This window comes from Monomorium pharaonis, chromosome 4 (assembly GCF_013373865.1).
Source record: "Monomorium pharaonis isolate MP-MQ-018 chromosome 4, ASM1337386v2, whole genome shotgun sequence".
NCBI classification, from domain to species: domain Eukaryota; kingdom Metazoa; phylum Arthropoda; class Insecta; order Hymenoptera; family Formicidae; genus Monomorium; species Monomorium pharaonis.
The window spans coordinates 17,973,455-17,996,042 of record NC_050470.1 but is presented as its reverse complement, the minus strand read 5'-3'; the positions used below and the strand labels follow the sequence as shown (position 1 = coordinate 17,996,042).

The 22,588-nt window shown below is 37.0% G+C and overlaps 2 protein-coding genes and 1 long non-coding RNA gene across 8 annotated transcripts in view; all 3 read right to left on the bottom strand.

Moving 5' to 3' along the window:
- Positions 1 to 4,979: 4,979 nt before the first annotated feature.
- Positions 4,980 to 22,588, bottom strand: part of LOC105837615 (ADP-ribosylation factor-binding protein GGA3) — a 133,562-nt gene continuing 115,953 nt past the window's right edge. For all 3 annotated transcript variants that reach the window (XM_036285673.1, XM_012682533.3, XM_036285674.1), the window contains exon 5: positions 4,980 to 5,528. In XM_036285673.1, the coding sequence (XP_036141566.1) occupies positions 5,328 to 5,528 (201 nt within the window). In that variant the 3' untranslated portion in view covers positions 4,980 to 5,327. The remainder of the gene's footprint in view (positions 5,529 to 22,588) is intronic.
- On the bottom strand, positions 6,853 to 9,194 carry LOC114254514. Its single transcript, XR_003625874.2, has 2 exons — positions 8,407 to 9,194; positions 6,853 to 8,233 (listed from the first exon to the last, which is right to left on the bottom strand). It is a non-coding gene; the product is annotated as an uncharacterized LOC114254514 (long non-coding RNA).
- LOC118645152 lies at positions 9,690 to 13,317 on the bottom strand. Of its 4 annotated transcripts, none has more exons than XR_004962948.1 (4): positions 10,656 to 13,317; positions 10,458 to 10,530; positions 10,152 to 10,303; positions 9,838 to 10,053 (listed from the first exon to the last, which is right to left on the bottom strand). XR_004962948.1 is itself a non-coding variant. In XM_036285677.1 (2 exons), the coding sequence occupies exon 2, from the start codon at positions 10,263 to 10,265 to the stop codon at positions 9,822 to 9,824; it is 444 nt and encodes a 147-aa protein (XP_036141570.1). In that variant the 5' UTR covers positions 10,266 to 10,303; positions 10,469 to 10,647; the 3' UTR covers positions 9,690 to 9,821. The 4 variants fall into 4 exon arrangements, 1 of the variants encoding a protein (XP_036141570.1); XR_004962949.1 differs by having other exon boundaries at positions 9,838 to 10,070; positions 10,469 to 10,530; XR_004962947.1 differs by having other exon boundaries at positions 10,469 to 10,530.

Below are 22,588 nucleotides of genomic sequence, written 5' to 3'. Positions count from 1 at the left end.
AGAGAGAGAGAGAGATAAAATACACACAACTGCATATATATGTACATACATGCACATATGTATTGTATATATGTACATATGTATATGTATAGACATACTACACAATGTTATCCCCCCCCCCCTCTCTCTCTCAATTTAACAATAATACTCTTTCTAGCACAATAATTATAATTTATTTACATGTTAAATAATTTACTTTATGTTACCTTTCTTACTTTTTCTTATTATTTCTTAAATACTAACTTTCTCTCTCTCTCTCTCTCTTCCTTCTCTCTTTCTCTTTCCTTACTCATCCATTAATTTTTTTTTATTCTTCTAATTTAGGTTCAAATAAAGTATTTTTTTTCTTTTTCTTTTAATATAATAACTAAAAATAAACCATAACACAAAGTTTAACTTATCTCTGAATAATTATTCCCAATAAATAATGAAAATTTTATGTAATATTCTTATCTCATTGTACTACACATAATCCAACAAAATTACCTTTTTAAAAAAAGGTATAAAAAAGCGCCAAGTATACGCGCGCATAAAACGACCTTAAAAATTTATTTTTGTACAAAATAATTTTAATTTGACACTACAAATGTACGAAATTTTAATAAAATTCTCTTTTCCCCCAAAAACAACGAAAAGTTTATTTTCTCTATAAAAGTAATGATATGAAGAAAATGCGCTAACTATGAAAATAGATGTTTATACGAACTAAAACATCTACTTTTATAAATAATTATTTGTACAAATATTACAAATAAATATTTTAATACAAATTTTACTACAAAAACTTGGCGCCGCTAAACCGAATAATTTGCCAGCTTTCTTTTTTCTTCTTTTGTGCGTGCATCTGAATGTGTGAGTGCGTGCGTGCGTGTGTGTGTATGTGTGTTAGTATATAATTCTATTTATAAGGAAGAGATTTTTAATATCTCAGTCTCTTAAGGCCAGTTGTTCCAACTTCTTGGTAAACTTACCAGGTAGGTGTCTATCTTCATTTCTTTTCTTAAATAAATAAAAACAAATATATATTTACTTGATAGGTGTTTACAAAGAAGTTGGAACAATCGAGCCTTATGCGTGCGTACGAATTGAATCTCTCAAGCCTATCTACTCTCCTCTACTATCCACTCTCTCCCTCCTCTCTCTCGCTCATCCGCTCTCCGCCTCTCTCACCTACTCTCCCTCCTCCCTCTCGCCCTCGCATCCACGCGCTCTGCACCCTCTCTCCCTTCTCCCCTCTCTCCCTCTCTCCCTCTCTCCCTCTCTCCCCTTTCATCCCTCTCTCCCTCTCTCTCTCTCTCACTCTCTCTCTCTCTCTCTCTCTCTCTCTCTCTCTCTCTCTGTCGGTCTCTACCGTGATGGACGTGTCAAAGATCGCTCCGCAAATGCAGTTAATTTAAAGCAATTAAGAAGTAAAAGAAAATTATAAAAAGGTGGCGTGGCTGTAAGAATACGCGTAAGGACCAAATAGGACCAAAGTTTTCTAGCGAGAGTGCGTGGATCTATGCGGAAAATTAGTGTACTTTCCATGCGGGTCATACATGTCGCGACAGGTAGACATTTATAGTGACGTGTATATTAATTAAAGTTATGTACGTAAGTGGGCGCCCGTATCGATAGGATCGGCATCAGCCGATACCTACTAATATGGTCGATAAATATGCGGAATATAGATGTGCCGCATGTAAGAAGGAAATAAAAAGTCAGGTCGTGACATGTAAGTCATGTGTCAAACTTTTCTTCCATCCTGGATGTGCAAGTAAACATAAGATGTATGATAGAAATCGAGAATATGTGTCTTGTCCTGGCCCATATGAGAAGTTCACAGTAGACAGTGAAAAAGATATAGATGTGAAAAAAACACCAATACAGACGGGAAGCGGAAGAGAAAGACTAAGTTTTACGGGATCGGCGGGAAGTGGCGGAAGCAGAGCGATAGGAGTCAACGTGGGCATGGATACGAAAATTGATTGGCTAGTAAAAACTATGAGAGAGTTGAAAGATGAAATGGCATGCAAACGAGAAATAAAAATGCTGATTAAAGAAACAGTGCAAGAGGAAATAAAAGCTATTAAACAAGAAATGGAAGACCTACGAAAAATAATACGAGGAGGAATGCAGGCGTCAGCGGAAAATGTGCGCGGCAGTTACAGTGAGGCAATGAAGAAAAAGAAGGAAAACATCATAATCATCAAATCGAAGACTCAGCAAGAAAGTGAGACCACTAAAAAAATAATAAAAGAAAAAGTTGACATTAAGAATATGCCAATGGGGATAACAAAGGTACGAAAAGGAAGAGAAGGAACAGTAATTCTAGGATGTGCGACCGGAGAAGAAATAGATAAATTAAAAGATGTAGTACAGTCTAAACTAGGTGACAATTATAATGTTACAGAATCACTACAAAAGAAGCCGAAAATAAAAATTGTTAATATTAGCGAGGAAGAAATAGAGTTAGATGACGATGAGCTAATAGATACAATAAAGAAACAGAATAGTATTGGTGAATCTCATATAAGCATAGTTAAGAAAATCCCGAAAAGAAAAAATATGGATGATAGTCAATCTAGAAAGAAAGGAAAAGAAGGTAGATCTTTAATAATTGAAGTAGATGAAGTAACACATGAATTGATGTTAAAAAAAGAAAAGTTGAATATAGGCTGGAGAAAATGTCCTGTGTTCAATCACTTTAGCATAAAGAGATGTTTCAAGTGCTGGGGATTCTACCACATTGCAAAAAACTGTACGAGAGATGAAACGTGTCATAAATGTACAGGAAAGCATAAAGCAAGTGAATGTAGAAAGAAGCAGAACAAATGTGTAAATTGTACGTTTAAAATAAAAACATATAATTTAAAAATAAAAGACGATCATGATGTTGTGAATCCGGAATGCCCGACATATAAGAGGGCTATCGAAGAGGAGAAGAGGAGAGGTGGATGGGAAGCCAAAAAATAGCAATTACAGAAAGAAGAGGATCAGATAATATACAGGGTGTCCCAACGCATGTAGACCACCACTCGTAAAAAGGTAGAAGAGATCGAGATGAACATACAGGTCCAATATTTTCTTGGGTTAGATTTACAAATAATCGAGATATCAATTTTTTTAATTGTGCGAATGAGAGCGCGCCGCGGCGCGCCGTAGGAAGAGCCGAGCCGCTCGAGCCGTAGCGCGGCCCACTGTGTGAAGCATTGGCTGCCGGCGGCGGGGAGAAGGAGGAGAAGCGGCGCCGCTGCCTGTGCTTCGCCGCCCTCACGTCCCGCAGCACCGGGTCTAGACTCGCATCAATGGCCGCTCTCGCCTCCCACCGCACCGCGCCTAGACTCGCGTCGTTACGCACATTCGTAATTACTTGACAAAATTATTTAGCAAAGATAGGGACAAATTAAAACCGTAATAAACTTCTGTGATTGAGAAAGTCGAAAGAGAGAAAGCGATGGAAACTTATGGAATCTTAAAATAATCTAATTTCTATCGTAATTGTGAATATAGTAAATTAATGATAGTTTTCGGTACATTGACGATATATTCTTTCTTTTTCCTAAATATCTTATTTATAGTATCATACAACTCGAATTTTGTTTCTTATCGAATTGTATCGTACTGTTAAATCCTTGATGAAAACATTGATAAAAATTCGTAAATTTATTCGTCAAATCATTATCGTAAATTCACGATTGATTCTCAAATTAATAGTTTTTTTTTCGTCTATTATAATATTTGCTACATCGAGTTCTCTCATCGTTATATTTTTTCTTTTACACGATATATTCATTAATATTTCTTCATATTTAATCAAAATGATGCAAAAATGGATCGAACTTTCCCAACAGGAAATGCTAGAACGATAGAAAATATCATTTCTTTAAATTTGTTCTTTTTGATTTAGAGAAGCGATGAATTATGAAATAGAAATCAATTAGATAAGTGAGCAACAGTGATTGGTGTACACAAAATAGGATAGCACATTTTCTTAAAAAAAAAAACGGGATTTATTCAAAACACTCCGATACACGAGCTCGACAGCTCGAGAAAAATTTTTTTTAATGTTGGTCCGGCGGACTAGACTAGTCAATCCTTATGTATTTCGATCCGCTGAATCCGAATCTAAGATCAGAATCGCAAAGTTAACTCGCATTTTCTAACCTCAAAAAAAAATTTTTTTTAAATATTGGTCCGGTGTGCCAGCCTAGTCAATTCTTATGTATTTTGATCTGCTGAATCCGAATCCAAGGTCAGAATTGCAAAGTTAACTCGCATTTCCTAACCTAAAAAAAATTTTTTTTGAGGTTAGAAAAAAATGAGCTAATTCAGCAATTCTGACCTTGGATTTGGATTCAGCGGGTCAAAATACATAAGGATAGACTAGTTTGGTCCGCCGGACCAACATTAAAAAAAATTTTTTTTTGAGGTTAGGAAAAAATGAGCCCATTCAACAATTCTGACTTTGGATTTGGATTCAGCGGGTCAAAATACATAAGAATAAACTAATCTGGTTTGCCGGACCTACATTTAAAAAAAAATTTTTTTTTAAGGTTAGAAAATGCGAGCTAACTTTGCAATTCTGACCTTGGATTCGGATTCAGCGAATCAAAATACATAATGATTGACTAGTCTAGTCCGCCGGACCAACCACTTTTTTTTGTGTGCTTGTGTTATTTATAAAAGTGGATGTGTAGTTCGTATAAACATCCATTTTCATAGTTGGCGCATTTTCTTTATATCATTACTTTTGTAGAGAAAATAAACTTTTTGTTGTTTTTGGGGGAAAAGAGAATTTTATTAAAATGTCGTATATTTGTAAAGCCAAATTAAAATTATTTTGTACAAAAATAGATTTTTGAGAGCGTTTTATGAGCGCGTATACTTGGCGCTTTTTTATACCTTTTTTTAAAAAGTTTAACGTGTCACTGTACTATTTAATCTATAGTATTAATATAGTAACGTCAAAATGATTCTAAAGTTATTAAAATTTTTTCTTTTTGTTCACGATGACTTTTTATTTTCTGTTTAGGTATGTTTTCAATTTATTATACATGAAACATTGTAAAAACATTTCTGTAGTAACATTTTATATAATAACTTGCAGAACCTTGCCAGAATTGATGTACATAAAATATAAAAGGTCAAAACTTTTCTGAAAGTTCTTTTCTTTAATATCTTTCTTTCTGTAATAGTCGATATATGGACAGTTAATATTGAATAATTATCTTTTTGTATAAAAAATTATCTTTCGATATTTTAAATCAAAATTCAAAAAAAATTAAAAAAAATCAGCGTATGATACTTAAAGATGTTTACTTATTGGTCTCCCGGAAGGTTTTATTTCAAGTATTTTTTTTTTTTAACATTAATACCTCTTTCACCATAAACTTGATTAATCGGTTTGCAGTCTGTAAATCGGAAGGATCTTTACTGTGAAGTAATCTTCTCAAATGCCTTGACATTTCTTCATTTTCAAAAATATTTTTTGTCTTGGACAATTTTTTACTTTCTTCACTATTTTCCATTATAAACGCTGCATCCTCCTGTAATTTATTCTTATCCCATATTGCAAATCTTTAATAACTTATTAATTAATAATTTTATTTAAATAATAGTTTAAGTAAATGTTACAGTAATATAAAAAATTAAAAAATAATTTTAAATAATAATAAAATTACAATAAAATCTTATACAATAATAATATAATTATATGTATTACAATAATAACACTAATTAAAAGCAGTCTGACAATTAAGTGTATAGATAGAACTAGATTGATCAAATATAAATGTGACGTATTTGCTTAAAGGAATGCTGGAGTGACAGTTACATTTGATTGGAGTCTATAAAGTAAAATCATTGGAGACTGGAGAGATAAAACTCCTTACCCTAATAAAACAATGATATCCATGTTAATGCTACGTGGATCGGCATCGTAAAATCCACATGAATATTCGAGTGGACATCCGCTCAAAAACACTACTAGAATCTATGTGGATGCGATCGTAGATTTGACATAAAAACCACGTAAAAATTTTACAAATTTTAGAAACATCCTCGTAATATACATATACGTACTCTCTAAATTTCTTGAAGTAAAACGTCACTCCAAAAAAATGAAATTTTACTCTAAGCGATAGTGAAATACAGTCACTCGAAATGGAGTAACATTTCACTTCTTATAAGAATGAATTTTTCGCTCGATAAGTGATCTCTTCCTTTGACTAGAGTGAAGGTCACTTTTTTTGTAGCGAATACAATCAATATTTGTTATAAGGCATTTTTACTTTTAAGAATTTCAAAAATTTTTTAAGGTACATTTTAACATTTATATACTTCCTCATTCTTTTTAAACTTAACCGCATTATCACCCAAATGTATGTACACTTGAGTACATTCTTATTATTTAACTCTTTATTCGGCAGTATATATTTAGAATTATACAAAATTAAATGATATAGGATGTTGATAGCGATAGCCATCTAAGTGTGTTAGTAATATGGTCACTTTTTCGAGATCTCTATATCGACAAAATTCCTCGATAAATCGATTGTCACTGTACTGTTAACCCATGGTGTAAGAAGATAAGGTGTTTCATTCTCGAGATGCGAAGTATCGACCAATCACAGATTTGCCCAAAATGTAAAAAGCAATATGTCTTCCAGCCATCTTACAATAGTATCAATCGAAGTGATGCTGCATTTTGGGCAACACTTTTGGCTACTCAATATTTGACCCGCCATTATGCGCAATGAAATACCTTATCTTCTTACACCATGCTGTTAACCTACAATTCACGTGATGTTAGTACCGTAAGTTTTGCGCTAGAAGGAATAGGTTATGTGTAAATGTATGTAATTTGTAATATTTTATTTTTTTCTGTAATTATGATACAATATATTTTGGATGCATTCTATTTAACGTTTGCATCGCTCGCGAGCATCCTTGTTGTTTATCACATGGTCGGTCTCGCGCTGTGCGTTTACTTGGCGTGAACCACTACCGTGTCTTTTAGTATTAAACGAAGACAAATAATATTCGCGAGCTTTGCGAACATTAAATGGAACGCACGCATATACAGAAAAAAGTAATTGATTTAATAAAACGTAATTGCGGGCTGTCAATTACAGATATACTCAATAAAATAATATTTGCTGTTAATGCAAGTACAATGGTCTCGATTGAATTATGATATTAATTGTGGAGGAGTTGCAGGTTGGTTAGGTCCGTTCAGAAAGGTCTCACAAATAATTATTATGTGTCCGTATATTTAATCTTTGATATACAAGTGTAGTTGTGTCAGTGTATATTAGACCTTGAGATAGTCCGAAAGGATCGCCGTCACGCTGTCGTCTAAGGGCCAACTTCACCAACAACACAAACCGCGATTAGTTGAAATTAAACTTCGATTACGCTTCTAATCCTTGATATTGGATTTCACCAAGAGCAATTAATCAAGTTTAAAAATGATCGATGTTTAAGAATTAATTGACCAATTTTAGTCGGTTGATGAACCTAAACCGCGATTGCGACTGCAAGCATCGTAATATCTCAGATATATTTAATATATATAAAAAATCCCAGTAATATATTTTAAGTATAAGAAATAAGGATGCAAAGAGCGAACGTGCTAGCTTTTAAAGATGGTAGTGATGAGGATGAGTTTGTTGTTCGTCGACCGAGGTGGATACGAGACAGAGAAGATCACTTTCACAGCCTAGATGATACAGATTTTGTAATAAGGTTTCGATTGTCAAAACAAACAGTGCTGTCTGTTTTGAAGATCAACTCGAATTTCGAACAGACAAGTAAGTAAAAGGTATTTTCCTCACAGTAAAGAATACGAGATACTTGTATTTGGAGGTTACATATGTGGGTAGTTACCTCTGATTTTGGCTTTTATCTTTGCTTTACTTTATTTAACCAATTTCTTTTAGCAAATAAAGTTTTGTTTTAAGTTGCAAACGTATTATTAAAAATCTCTTTTTTCAGAAATAATTGTGTCTTCTATTAATCAACTACTGTGTGCCCTCCGTTTCTATGCCACTGGATGTTACTAAACAACTGCTGCAGATTTATGTGGTTTCAGCACTTCTACTGCTCACAGAATTGTGCACTGAGTCAGTTGTACTACAGCTTCTTTGCGACCCCTTCATGTTCTTTTTCTTGAGACACCTTCTCAAATCCGCAAGACACAAATGAAATTTTACAATAAAGCGAGATTTTCAAGAGTTATTGATGCAATAGACTGCACCCATGTTAAGATCATAAAGTCACCAGGTATTTATATCTCTTCTATGTACTTTTTTTTATCATAGTTAGTATATATATTATCACAGTTATATATATCATAATTAGTATATATATGTTTTAATTCCAGGTGGTGGAAATGCGGAGGTTTTCCGTAATAGAAAAGGATACTTTTCATTAAATGTCCAGGCTATTTGCAATGTAAATTTGGAGTTTACGGATATTGTTGCAAGATGGCCAGGCAGCACACATGACTCCCATATTTTCAATAACTGCTATCGGAAAGCTATGTATCAACAAAGAAGATACGGTAATGCTGTGCTTGTTGGAGATGGAAGGTACGCATGTACGAGTTACATGATGACTCCACTGAATCAATGTAACACAGCTGCTGAACATTTATATAATGAATCTCAAATTCAAACAAAAAATTCCATTGATCTTTTCCAGACTAGCAAATAAAAGCTAAAAGCTACTAAGGTGCGAGACAAGATATTGAACGAAAATAAAGTCTATTCAATTCAAATACTCTTACATATAGTATAATAAAAAAGGAAGGTGATAAGAAGAAAAGCTGTGTACAATATAATAGAAAACTAAAAAATATTGTAATGACATCAGTTTGTACAATAAATGACTTTAAACATAAAATTCTTAAAATGCATATAACATAAGATAAATCATATCACGAACTGCAATAAAAAAAATGTAATACATGCACTTACATTAACACGATACTCTTAGACAACTAGAATCATATCACTAACTGTAAGTTTCTACTTGGAAAATTTGTTAGATAACTTTGAAAATTAGAAGAATCTTTGGTGTGCCTAAATGTGCATTTCCAAGTTTCCTAAATGAAAACTTTATACATTCAGTTTAAATTGCACTTACAAGGGAACCTCGCGAACCCGTAAATTCTGATTTTAATGAAACTTGGCATAAATGTAGAGGAGGTGAATACATGAATTTAGAAATTTTTAGTTGGTGTCCAAAAACGGTTTGAAGGGGTAAAACCACCCTTCAAAGTTGAGACATTTTTGCGGTTTTTCGATATATCTCGTAAACTAAACAAAATATTAAAAAATGTTTCATACAAAAGTTTTACAGCATAAATATCTCCATTTAACTACGCTATTTATTTTCCGGAAAAAAAAAAATTTTTTTTAATAAATAGCATAGTTAAATAAAGGTATTTATACTGTAAAATTTTCGTATGAAACTTTTTTTTATATTTTGTTTAATTTACGAGATATATCGAAAAACCACAAAAATCATCTCAACTTTAAAAGGTGGTTTCACCCCTTCAAACCATTTCTGAGCACCAACTAAAAATTTCTAAATTCATGTATTCACCCCCTCTACATTTATGCCAAGTTTCATTAAAATCTAAATTCTCGAGTTCGCGAGGTTCCCTTGTCAGTTACAAAAAAAAAGAATATATAGAGACTAAAAATATACAATAAAAAGAAAAGTCTCAAATAAACTCAATATGAAATTAAATTATACATTCAAGTGTAAGTGGCTTTTAAAAGTAAAACATATGATGCACATAATACATGCAATTCACAGTCCATGTTCTCTCTTCAGTGTTTCTTCATCTTTTGCATTTCTTCTCGAAGCATTTCAGTACGCAGTTTCTCTTGCTCTGTTTTCTCAATCCCTTGTTTTAATTTTTCTTGTTCTTGTTTTTCTTGCAACGCCAGAATTCTCAGTGTTATTTCATGTTGTTCTGTTGCTTGCTCATTGCTAGCAATCAATGTCTTTATTTTTGTGTGGGCAAGTTCATCTCCCTCTGACTGTTTGAGGATTGGCCTCCTTCGAAAAGTAAAATACTTTTTAGATTTAATAGTAGGGGTGGATGCTGTGGAACAAAAAGTAATTTCTGTTAAGTTGACTGAAGAGGTGGAGCATACTTGTGTGTTTTCTTTCAAAATGTCTTCAGAATCAGCGACATATTCAATTCGTATATTTATAATGTTCAAATCTTGATTTTGACGAAGAACAGAGGCTGTAGGTATTTTGAGCATTGATGGTGATAGGTCGACCAATCCCCATTTAATGTATCCTGGAATAAAACAATGTATTTTTCCAGTATAAAACTATAGAATAAATAATGACAGAAAAATGTTTCACAGTAATTTAGACCAGTTTATACACTTAAAAAATGTTCCATGTATGGTTAAAATAAAATCTTATAATCAAGGAGAAACAAAACTAACCACAAATTTACCTCAGGGATATTTTCTACTTCGTCATGAGTAATATCAGTATCCTCGTCATTTTCTTTAGAAACTGTAAAGAAATGAATACGATTTGTGAGAGATTTAGATTAATGCTTCTATTTATAAAAGTGTGAGAGATATCCTACAAATTGCAGAATGTAGACAAAAATAATAAGTAATGTCGTAAATTTTTACCTGAAATAATAGGTCCATCATTGTCAAAAGTATTCACAAAATCTTGAACATTGGTTCAAATCAATATAATGACTTTCCAGAGTTGGATCTTTCTTAAATTTCTTTGGTGGCCCGCCTCCTAGAGCAAGAATTGGTGATTAGAAGTTTACCTATGCTGAAATGCATTTAGAATTTGTGATTTTAATATGCAACTTATCTGCGGCAAAAATGCTTTGATTCTGTGGCGTCATAACAAATTTAGCTTTTTTCTTTTAGTTTTCCCAAAGATTTTTAAGCACCTGCGATTCCCTGTCTGTGAACGTAGAACTTGCATTGAATTCTGAAGCAATTTTCATTCACTCTTCGTTTTTGGTACAAGTGCTGAGAGTATCAGTCTTTTTGCACTCTACAATATTGTAGTGCTTAGAAACTATGTCAATTAAATTATTTTTTTCCGCAAGTTGAAATGTTGGATCTCTTTTACGCTTGACACTAAAAATTGAACTAAACATTTTTTCCGGTAAAAGTATTCACTTTCACTATCTCACAAAATGCAGGCGAATATTAGGTTATATCCTTATATTTGCGACGTTGGCGGTGTTCGTTTATCCTTAAACTTCGATTTACTAAACTAGAGTTAATTGCGTTACTGTAAAACCGGTGAAACTCGATCGATCATAATCGAGATTAAAATCTTCGTTTATGTAAAACAAAGTTTTGCTAATCGCCGATTACAAGATATTTAATGAAATTGGCCCTAAGTGGCCTTGCTTCAATGATGGAAGGATTAGGCGGCACTCGTAGGTGCCTAGAGAAGGTTAGGACTCCTTAGTCCTCGTCACTGTCGCTTTCGAAGAGGTCCTTCAAGACCTTTTTATGTTTCCTTAGCGCGGAGCGAGGGATGCGCTTTCCGGGTGTCTGGGGAAGCAAGATCGGCGTCGTTGGTGCGACGGGGGACCCGATTGTGGTCTCAGGAGTCGTGCCTCGGGTTGTGGTATTAGACACTATTTGCGGTCCAAAAGCTGTAGTCTGCATTGGCCGGTTGACCGTTATTTTTGATCCGGAAATTGCGGTCTGCGTAGGCTTGGTGACCGCTCCGCGTCTGACCGTTTGCGTGCCTCTGTTGACCGGGGCAAAGTCGAGGATCCCGTGATTGAAGTCTGGGATCCTTCAATTTCTCTTGGGAGAAGGCAATCCAGATGAGTCTCCACGGGACGTAGACTTTCTCCGTAGCGGGCTGCTGGATAGTCTTAAACAGACCGTCCTGGGTGCACCGAATTTGTTCGAAAACCGCGGTGGGCCAGCTTCCTGCAGCGAGACAGAATGTTGGAGGCTGATTGTCTCCCGGAGGAGACTTCGACCGAATATCAGGTGCGAAGACCCTTAGGTGTTTCTTAAAAAAACGTACTGCTTGTATAGGCCCAGATAGAACTCTCCACACAAAGCAAAGGAGGATGCTTTCTCGCCGTGGGTGGTCTCCTTATGTAATCCAAGCGCTATCACTTGACTTCTGAGAAGGGGCGCCGCGCTCTCGCCTAGTGGTGGCCGCGCGCACGCTATCACTGAAGCCGCGGACGCTGCGCGCGCGTCGCGTTATGGCGTGCCGCCACATTAATATTGCAATAGCATAAATTATTATGTAATGAGTATATCTGTAGTTGACAGCCCTCAACTACATATTTTGTTGAATTAATTACTTTTTTGTTTGTGTAATATAATACCCAAGTTATATTTATTATTATTTTGTGTAATAGATGCTAAGACAGATGCTAAATAAAAAACAAAAATACAGGAACAAATGAGATGCAAAAGTCATGCAATTAGCAATCGACTCTGTAAAGAACAAAAACTTAAGCTACAAAAGAGTTGCAAATTTGTTTAACGTTCCTGGAACTATAATTCGAAGACTCGTTGCAAAAAATTTGCCATCAGAAGAATCCGTAAATACAAAAGGCAAAAGCCAATCATTTCTGTAAAAATGGAAATACAATTAGTAGATTATCTACTAATAATGAGAAACCGATATTTTGGTTTAACAAGGGGTGACGTGAAAAAGCTGGCTCTTATCAACTAGCCATAAAAAATAAATTAAAACATCCTTTCGGTCAAACCGGAGAAGCTAGTAAAGCCTGGTTTCATCATTTTATCAAAAGACATCCAAACTTAACTATTCACAAACCAAGTGGTACTTCACACTTCAGAGTAATAGGTTTTAACAAAGAATCTGTGTCCGTTTTATAAAATGTTAGAAAAAGTATACGAGGAATACAATTATACTCCTGATCGTATATTTAATGTGGATGAAATGAGCTTTTCCATAATACAGAGCAAAATTCCACGTATAATAGGTTTAAAAGCAAAAAAGCAAGTAAATTCTAACTATAATTCCTTTATTTCTGCTGTAAGATCTTGTAACGAGCCGTTCCTCCGCTGCCGCCAGAACGGAGATAAGGCCGTTACCCCCTACCTCGCGCGTTGCCTCCACTCTTCTCTGCTCCCCTCACCACCGAGTGGAGGGTACATAAACCCTCCACTCGCGATAAGAAGACAGAGCTTTCCCAGCCTGCGAAGTGAGCAGACCCTACCTCCTGGTGCACTGAGCCAGCCCAGCTAGCAAAATGACGCAAACTTTGCGCGAAGTTTGCCGCAAACTCGAGCAAACCTTTGCAACAAAATTACGACAAGGTGTGTCCGCATTAAGCTTAGCTTTTGCTGGCAAGGCTTGTTGTAAATAGTATGACGCATATTTTATGCAAATAACAGGGTAAAATTTACTAGTAAAGCATAACAACAAATTTGCAGCAAGAACAAGGCAAACCTTGCTGTACACAATATGATAGCAAATTTGTGGCAAGAATAGAGCAAACCTTGCTGAACATAGCATGATAGCAAATTTGTGGCAAAAACAAGGCAAACCTTGTTATGCACAATATGATAGCAAATTTGTGGCAAGAACAGGACAAATATTTTCGAAATTTAGATCAACAAAAATGATTATTAGACTGAAATATTAGACTGATTAGTCCAATATTAAATGTGAATGGTGCAATCGTACTTAGTTCTCTGTTCTCGACGAGCCTCTTTTATTAATCCAGTAGGTAAATCTTTTTCACGAGAAATGCGCCATCTCGAGATAGATAGTAAAGTCAGAAATAAAGTTTAAAACCCGATAATGCAACCCTATTATTTACATAAAATGTGCCTCATACTATTTGCGACAAGCCTTGCCAACAAAAACTAAGCTGTTTACGGACACACCTTGTCGCAATTTTGTTGCGAAAGTATGCTCGGCAAGTTTTATTTTGTTCTTGCTACTAATTTGCCGTTATTCTGTGCATAACAAGATTTCCTGTTTCTGCCATAAATTTATTGTCATGTCGTGTAGTAAGGTTTGCTCTGTTATTTGCTTAAATTTTGCATTTTATTGTGTCGGAACAAATCTTGTAATTTCTATACGTAATATTTATGTACAAGTCTTTCTCTGTTATTTGCAGCATCGTGTGATGAAAACTTTTGCCGTAAATTTGCTCAAAACTTTTAGAAAACAAAGCAACAGACAATTACTTGTCATAAAATTGTTGTCAAAATTGAAACAATCCTTGCTGTAAAGCTTTCACGATATGTGATTTTAACAGGCCTGGCTAGCTGGGAGGTTTCCTAGAGCGCATACTGAGCGCCATAACCTCCAACCCGCGATCCTTTCCGGCACGCACTGAGTGCCTTTCTGGCCGCGTATTGAGAGGCCGCACACCGCCACGCTCCGCACCCGAGCTCCCGGGGACTCCGCATTGAAGAGGAACCGGCACCGCGACTTGTCACCCACGCGAAGTGACAACGACAGTGTCGACCGATCAGCTGATGCGTCGACCAGCTGAGACCGGGTAGCATACCGCGCCGACAACCGCACCGCTTCACGCGCCGCTGCGTCGCCAGCCAGGCTGGCCACCGTACATCACTAGAGTTCCTATAAGGAGAGTTGTGCCAATGTGACGGAAGTCGCCATTTTCCGTTTCATGACATGTAAAGGCGGCAAATTTCAAGTCTTATTTCAGTCTTATTTCAAGTCTTATTTCATTTTCTATCCATATTTTTCGACGTTCTAAAGCTTGTGGAAACATATGCATCATTGCACCTTTTTTTGATGTATTATTACCGATAACATCCAAAAGCTACACAATTCGGCATTTTCTATTTTTAACATTAATACAGGATATTACATATATATATATATATATATATATATATATATATTTGTATATATACCCCTATAACCATTTCTGCTGTGACAAATGTTGGCAACAGATTCTGTTGCCAAAAAGGCGACAAATGAGAAACACATCTTGTCATTGCAAACACTATTAGCAGATATTCAGCAAATATTTAGCAACGTCTGTCATCAGAATACATGACAAAATAATAGTGAACTGCGAGCAAATTTATTAAAAGTATTGATAACAGATTGACGACAAACACCAAAGTGCAAACAATGTTAGCAAATTGCTTGTAGAAATGCAACAACATTTGTGTGTCAAAGTACGCGACAGATTGATACCAGAAATGCAGCAGATCTGTTGAAATGTCAAATTGGCAATAAAAAGTGCGGCACCGTCGATAGGCGGCTTACTTTCTCGGGAGTAAAATGCAGTCAACTCGCTACATAAAGACCACTCGCAGCGCGACTAAGGTAAGCAAAAATTATCTTCCTTCGCTGCGCCTGCGGAGGATGTGACGGAGGACCGTCACATTATACTTTTATGATACAGAACTGGTAGTATTTTCATTTTTTTGGAGTGAGATTTAATTTAACTACAAAGAAATTTAGAGGCCCCTCTATAAGAAATATTAGATGTTATGGAGAGGGTTGGGTAAATTATTTAATCTGTTTCTACTCCTGAATTAATAAATCTTCCCAGGAGATTGCTTACATCTCAAATAAAATTATAACTGTGATGAAAGAAGAAATGAAAAGATTCGACCAATCTGTCATCATTTATGAATACAGATCTGTTGCATATTTGGCGCAAATCTGCTGTGAGTTTACGTTGCAACATCTGTTCTCTGATAATATGCTGTTGTCACTTCAGTGAACAACCACCCCCGACTTAACCATAGCAGTCATTAAAACGGAAACGTCGGAGTCAAGTCAGAGCCGGCACGGGCCCTTCTCGACCAAGCCTACTGGGAGTTCTTAGAGACGGTACGTTCTCCGACCGCCGAGGACTCACCTCGAATCCTTCCTCCCTCTCATTCTTCAATCCACGAGGACTCACCTCGAGTACCTCCTACCACGGTTTCCCCCATCAGCTCCCTAAAGCTTGAAAATGAATCGCCACCACTCTCCCCTGCACCCTCCGACTCCAGTATCGAAATTTTAGAAGAATTCTCTGCCCCACTCTTCCGCCCTCCATATTATCATTTCGACCCCTTTTTCCAAGATTCACTCGAATCGTCTATATCCTTTCGGTTCTCCATGAAATCTAACCCAACAAGATTTCACTTTCGCGAATATTCACTAATACATGACGATTCAATCAATCTCGATGTTCTACGCTCTACAGTATCTTCCCTCGCCCCCACCGACCACATCTCCGTATTCCTTCCCCGCATCTCTCACCCTTTCGCAGTCCCTGTCTATTTTTTCTATAATTTCTTTCCTCCATCCACCGCCATACTTCAGGAAATCGAATAATCCCTTCATATCCGTCTCATCAGCAATAAATTTAATTTTAAAACAGTAAGATCTGCAACGATTAATCGTACTAGCCTATTTGTGTTACATTGAATTTCACTATTAACATCTGAGCAATCCCGAAATTAGTTCCGTAAGCCACAACGAATAATTGTATTCACCTTGTAGTAATTTTAATCGTAACACTGCAATAAAACTTAACTTGTAACATTACCAATAAAATGCGTCTCACTTGCAAATATTGTTTAACGAATCTCTTATCCCGCCCGTCAATTGTAACGGAATTAACCATAAGGAAATTAACAACCCATCATATGTAAATCGACTCGACTAAATTTATAATCACGTTGCAAACTCAGCCTGTAATTATCTGTCACTTAACATTAACTATATAAATAAATAGTTACGTTAAGAGTCTAAATCTGCCTTTTCAATCAATTCTTTCACCTGACCTCCCCGCTTTTCCCGATTAACGATAGTACCTAGTCCGATCCCGAGTTAAAGCGATTTAATTCGCTGACTCAAAATAGGACCAACGACCGCACGACCAGGAAAACAGAGTTATAACGGGCCTATTGGCACGCTGACCCACATTTCCTGGGCATTACGAGTCCGTTCCCCCCTGAGGCGTTTCCCTTCTCTTGACCGTGCGCCTTCGGGAGTCGTGTCATGTTACGTCCTTCCGTGCCTTATCTTCATCTTCCATAAATACTTTCCTAACACTCGATCCGATCCTAATTGTGTAAGGCTGGACGTAACATGATAAACAAGTTGTTTTTCTCCATCCGAATTCTAACTCCCGACGGATAAGATCCAACAGGTTATGAACCCAGGCGTTTCGGGAAGTCGAGCGGAATAAGATCGGATGTGTATTGACGCAGATACGAGTGGCAATTTAAGGGCAACGATTGGTGTGCGAATAATTGTCGACGAGACGAGAAGAATAAAAAATGCAAGCGGCAGGCACTCAACATATTGAGAAATTATGCGACAGCAATTATGGAGGATGCAGATGAAAAGCATCCTTGTATATAACGATTTACGGGGTTATGTCTTTAGCACATTTGTAAAGCCGCATGGATAACGAAAAACGAGAAAGCGCTTGCGCTGATCGTTCTTGGTGTTTCTAAGACGAAGATTGGCCATATAAAGAAGCAAACAACATCAAAAGGAGTATGGGACGAGCTAGAGAATATTCACAAATCGCAAGGACCGGTCAGAAAAGCAGTACTTTACCGTAAGTTATATCAATAAAAAAAAAAAACCTGACCAGTCAATGACTCAGTTTGTCAATGAATGCCAGCAACGAGCTGATATGCTTGCCAATGCAGAGATTATTATTCCCCAGGAACTTCTGTTCATCAATTATGTACTGTTGAGTTCCCTTTCAGAAGAACTTGAAAACTGCTCTGTCGCGATAGAGTCCCGTGATGATATTCCAAAAGTATCCGTGATCAAAGCTAAACTAATTGAAGAAGATGCTCGAAGACGATATAGCAACAGCAAAAAGAGTGCAGCATTATATTCCCGAATGTCAATAAAAAAAGTGCAGCATTGTATACCACAAATGTCAATAAAAGAAAAACCAATCGAATAAAGATAACGCACAGAGTAAATTTATAGAAAAATGTTTTAGGTACGGAAAAATCGGTTTGCAAAACAAAATTACCACAAAATAAAGCCAAATGTGCAAATAAATCTAAAAAGTCTAAGGACAAAGCTGAAGATGTGATGATAGCCACTGCATTGACATGCCAAGCAAGGAAAAAAGAATGGTGCATCGACAGCGGCGCGACGGTGCATATGTGCAGAGACAGAAGAGTATTCGAGAATATAAGCAGTGGATCACCATGTAGTATTCGAACAGCAGGAAAATCTATGGTAATGGTCTACGGGAAAAGTAAACCTCAATGTTTTAATACAAAACGATACAAATCGAATCATTCTCTCAGATGTGTTATATGCTCCAGATTTACAAAATAATTTAATATCTGTATCAGCCATCATAAATCATGGTTACTCGGTAACATTCGGGAAAGAGAACGCAGTTGTGTCGTAAGGAGACGGCTCAACCATGCAGATAACAGCTAAGAAAAGAAATCGCATGTACGTAGTGAAGATAGCACACCAACATAGCGTTATGTTTGCAGATGGATCAAAAGCAAAATTGAAAGTGTGGCATGAAAGATATGGTCATCTAAATTTCAATGATTTGTACAAACTAAAGACAAGCGATATAGTAACTGGACTTGATATTTCTTCAAAAATGACCATAATTCCATGTGAAATTTGCAACCGCGCGAAGATACATGCGCTATCGCATCCCGCTTCTGAGACAAGGACCAAGAACGTGCTAAAGTTAATTTATACGGATATTTGTGGGTTAATGAATATTACATCAATGGGAAGAGCACGATATTTCGTAACATTTATCGACTACAAGACGATATATTGAAGTAGTCATGCTGAAAAGAAGTAATGTTTTTGCTGCATTTAAGAAGTATTTATCAAGAGTGGAAAGACATCATGGAAAGAAAATATTAAAAATACGCACTGATAACGCTAAGAAATACGTCTCAAAGGAATTTAACTAATTTCTAGAAGCAGAAAAAATAAAGAGAGAATTCAGCGTAGAATACACGCCGCAACAAAACGATGTAGCCGAGCGAGCAAACTAAACGATAGAAAAAACGGCTCGGTGCATGTTGTTACAATCAGGAAGTCCGACATTATTATGTGCCAAAGCTGTCAACACAGCGGTATACTTACAAAATAGATGTCCATTAAGAACAATAGGAGACAAGACACCATTAAAACTATGGAGTAAAAGAAACCTGACGTGAGAAGGTTGAAAACGTTCGGATCACATGTAACCGCCTTGAAGAAAGGACCTGGCCTAACGAAATGGGATGCAAAAGGCGAAGATCTTGTATTTATCGGATACAATACAGAATCAAACTTATCGACTATGGCAAAGAGGAACATCACAAGTAATTAAAAGTTACGACGTTCGTTTCATTGAAAATCCTCGATTTGTAACTAAAACACGATTTTTTACCAGAAAATGTAGAGATGCCTCTTCAATCAGTAAACACAAGAGTCAAGGATACAAATAAGTCGAGTACAAACAATGAAAAGATACAGAAGTCGGACAATGATTCGAACGATGACACAAATTTTAAAACTGTAACTGATGACGAAATTAATTAAAACAAGCAAAAGGAATTAAATCAAGATAAAGAAGACGAGCAATCCTCATCGATAAATTCAAGGAGAGGACCTGGCAGGCCGAAGATGATACACATTAGTTAGCGAGGAAGACCAAAAAGGAATACCACATAGCGAATGTCGCAAAAGTCGAAACTGATCCACTAACCATAAAAGAGGCTTTATCCAGTATTCACAAAGACAAATGGTCAGAGGCAATGCGGAGTAAGTACAATTCATTACAAAAATGCGGAGTCTGGGAACTCACTGATCTACCACCAGGTAAAAAGGCAATAAGTTGTAAATAAGTTTTTCATACAAAGAAAAGTTAAAACAAAGATGTAAAAAAATATAAAGCGAGATTAGTGACCCGTGGATGCGAACAACGCTACGGAATAGATTTTGATGAAGTCTACGCTCCCATAGCCAGAATGGAAAACATACGTACCTTGTTTGCTTTAAGCGTTGAGAAAGGACTGCACATTCATCAAATAGACGTTGTCACAGCTTACGTTCAAGAAGACCTTCCATCAGAAATTTATATGAAATAATTGCCCATGTTCAAAGTTCCTGAAGAGAAAAACAAGGTCTGCAAGTTGTTACGACCACTATATGGTCTAAAGCAATTTGGCAGAGAGTGGTATCAAAAATTACGTACGTGCCTAAATGGCATTGGATTACAACACTCAGAAACTGAACCTTGTGTATTTGTAGGATCAATACACAATAATATCGTAATCGTAATTGTGTACGTAGATGATCTACTTACAGCGTCACGAAATTTGAAAGTACTCAACACAATAAAATCAAAATTGTGTGAAAAATTTAAAATGAAAGATTTAGGACAAGTAACAAAGATCCTAGGAATGCGCGTTGAACGTGAAGGAGCTACAGGAGGCACATGTATTTCTCAACAAGCATATGTGGACAGAGTCATCAAAAGATTTGGTATGACCTCTGCTAATCCAACCTCAACGCCAATAGAAGCTGGCGCAAAATTACCTCACAAAGATAAAGCATCATCAAAAGAAGAAAAGGATCAAATAAAAAAAGTACCATACCGCGAACTCGTCGGAAGTCTCATTTACCTAGCAAATATTACAAGACCTGACCTGTCGTTTGTAGCAAATACTCTGAGTCGCTTCAATGCAAACCCTGGAAGGATTCATTGGAAAACAGCAAAACACGTATTGAGATATCTGAAAGATACATCTAACTATGGAATCATCTACAAAAGATCTGGTAATCCACTTCATGCTTACGTTGACTCCGATTGGGAAGAAAATCTTGATAATCGACGTTCCTGTACTGGGTTTATTCTGGTCTTAGCGGAGGGCCCCCATCAGCTGGATATTCAAACAACAAAAATCGGTCGCTCTGTCAACAATGAAGGCTGAATATATTGCACTTTTAGAAGTTGTAAAGGAGGTGATATATATTCGGCGCTTCTTAACTCATATGGGTGATAACTCCTACGCGGACAATCCAACGTATATAAACTTCGATAACCAGAGTGCAATCAAGTTCAGCGTGGACAGCGTGTATCATCAGCGGAGCAAGCACGTTGACACACGATTCCATTTTACCAGAGAGATTCAAGAAGCAAAAGAAGTTGTTGTGCAGTACATCCTCACAGATAAAAATTCTGCAGACTTATTAACTAATTGTCACTCTTAAAAAATAACATGATAAACTGTAAGGATACACTAAAACTTAACCAAAGATAAAATTCTTGTTTATTTTATTTTTTTTGTGTGCCGATAGAGGGAGTGTTGCAATAATCGATGTTAATCGCCACACATTTAGAATCGATATATCGTTTGTACTCGACTCCATATAGCCTGTTTTAGTTTACAATCTATGTTGTCTTACATAACTCATGTTTTTTGGTCTATGGCGTTGCCTCTCTGTGAATATATCGCTCTTTAACAATATATATCTTTTTCGTGATAAACGGATTGCTTTTCTCCACCCAAATAAGATTTCTTCGAGTTAAAATTCTCAAAGACTGTTAATTTAAGAGTGTTAGTTAAGACTGTTTAAAAGTTGTAAATTTAAAGCTGTTAATTTTTTTAATTTTTTATATGAATAAGGTTCTTTCGATTTAAAGTTAGTTTTACTTGACTTCCGTTAACAATGAATAAAAATCACATGTCTTAATATAACAATTTATTTTGTAACGATAGCTCCGAATTAATCGCGTTCGGCCGTCCAGCCGCCGGAATCGTCGTCCGAGAGATGACCAGGGAGACGACCGCTCCGCGCCCGCCTAAGACTCCCCACTACTGCAAACGTTCGCCCCGACGAACGACAGCACTCCGATCACGCACCGGCTGACAGCTCGCGCAAGCGCTCTGCATCGACGACGTACCGCGCGAAACAAAGCAGGCTAACGACCTCCGCGAGAGAAAAACAATACCGGAAAATTAAAATTTTCGAATTTCGCACCCACGAATAATGAGGCGATCTTCCTCGGTACGACACCCCCCACGACGAAACAACGAGCCTCCACCGAAGGTATAAAAGAGCGGCAAAGACGAAGGAGCAGTCAGATTTTCCTGGTGAGCCGAGCTCGCCTCCGACCAGGTTCGAGACACCCGAGGTCTGCGTATAGCGGCCCCGGCCGGATATTACCGGCAGACTCGCCCACCAAAAATTCCTCTCCGGTACGGCATAGCGTACGGCAAGGGCTATCCCGCCTCCGCCGGACATTATCGGCCCGCCGAATCTTTCCCCTCCTTTTGATTTCCCGGCAACAGGCTACCGAGGTAAGGAGGCATCCTGCCCCGGCCGGACATTCCCGGCTAGCTGCCGCCGACAAAACGATTCACCGACGGAAAAACACGCGCGTCACTCACCGATCGACGCACACGTGCGCGAAGAAGCCGGCCGACAAACACGAACGCCACGCGCGCGCCGCGTTCAGCCAATCAAGGCACAAGACCGCGCCGAACATAAACCTTACGCACTGACAGCGCGACACCACGTTCTCAGTATCCACGGTATTCACGACACTTCGCATCAGACGAAGCTACGAACGACGGCGAACCTTTGCATT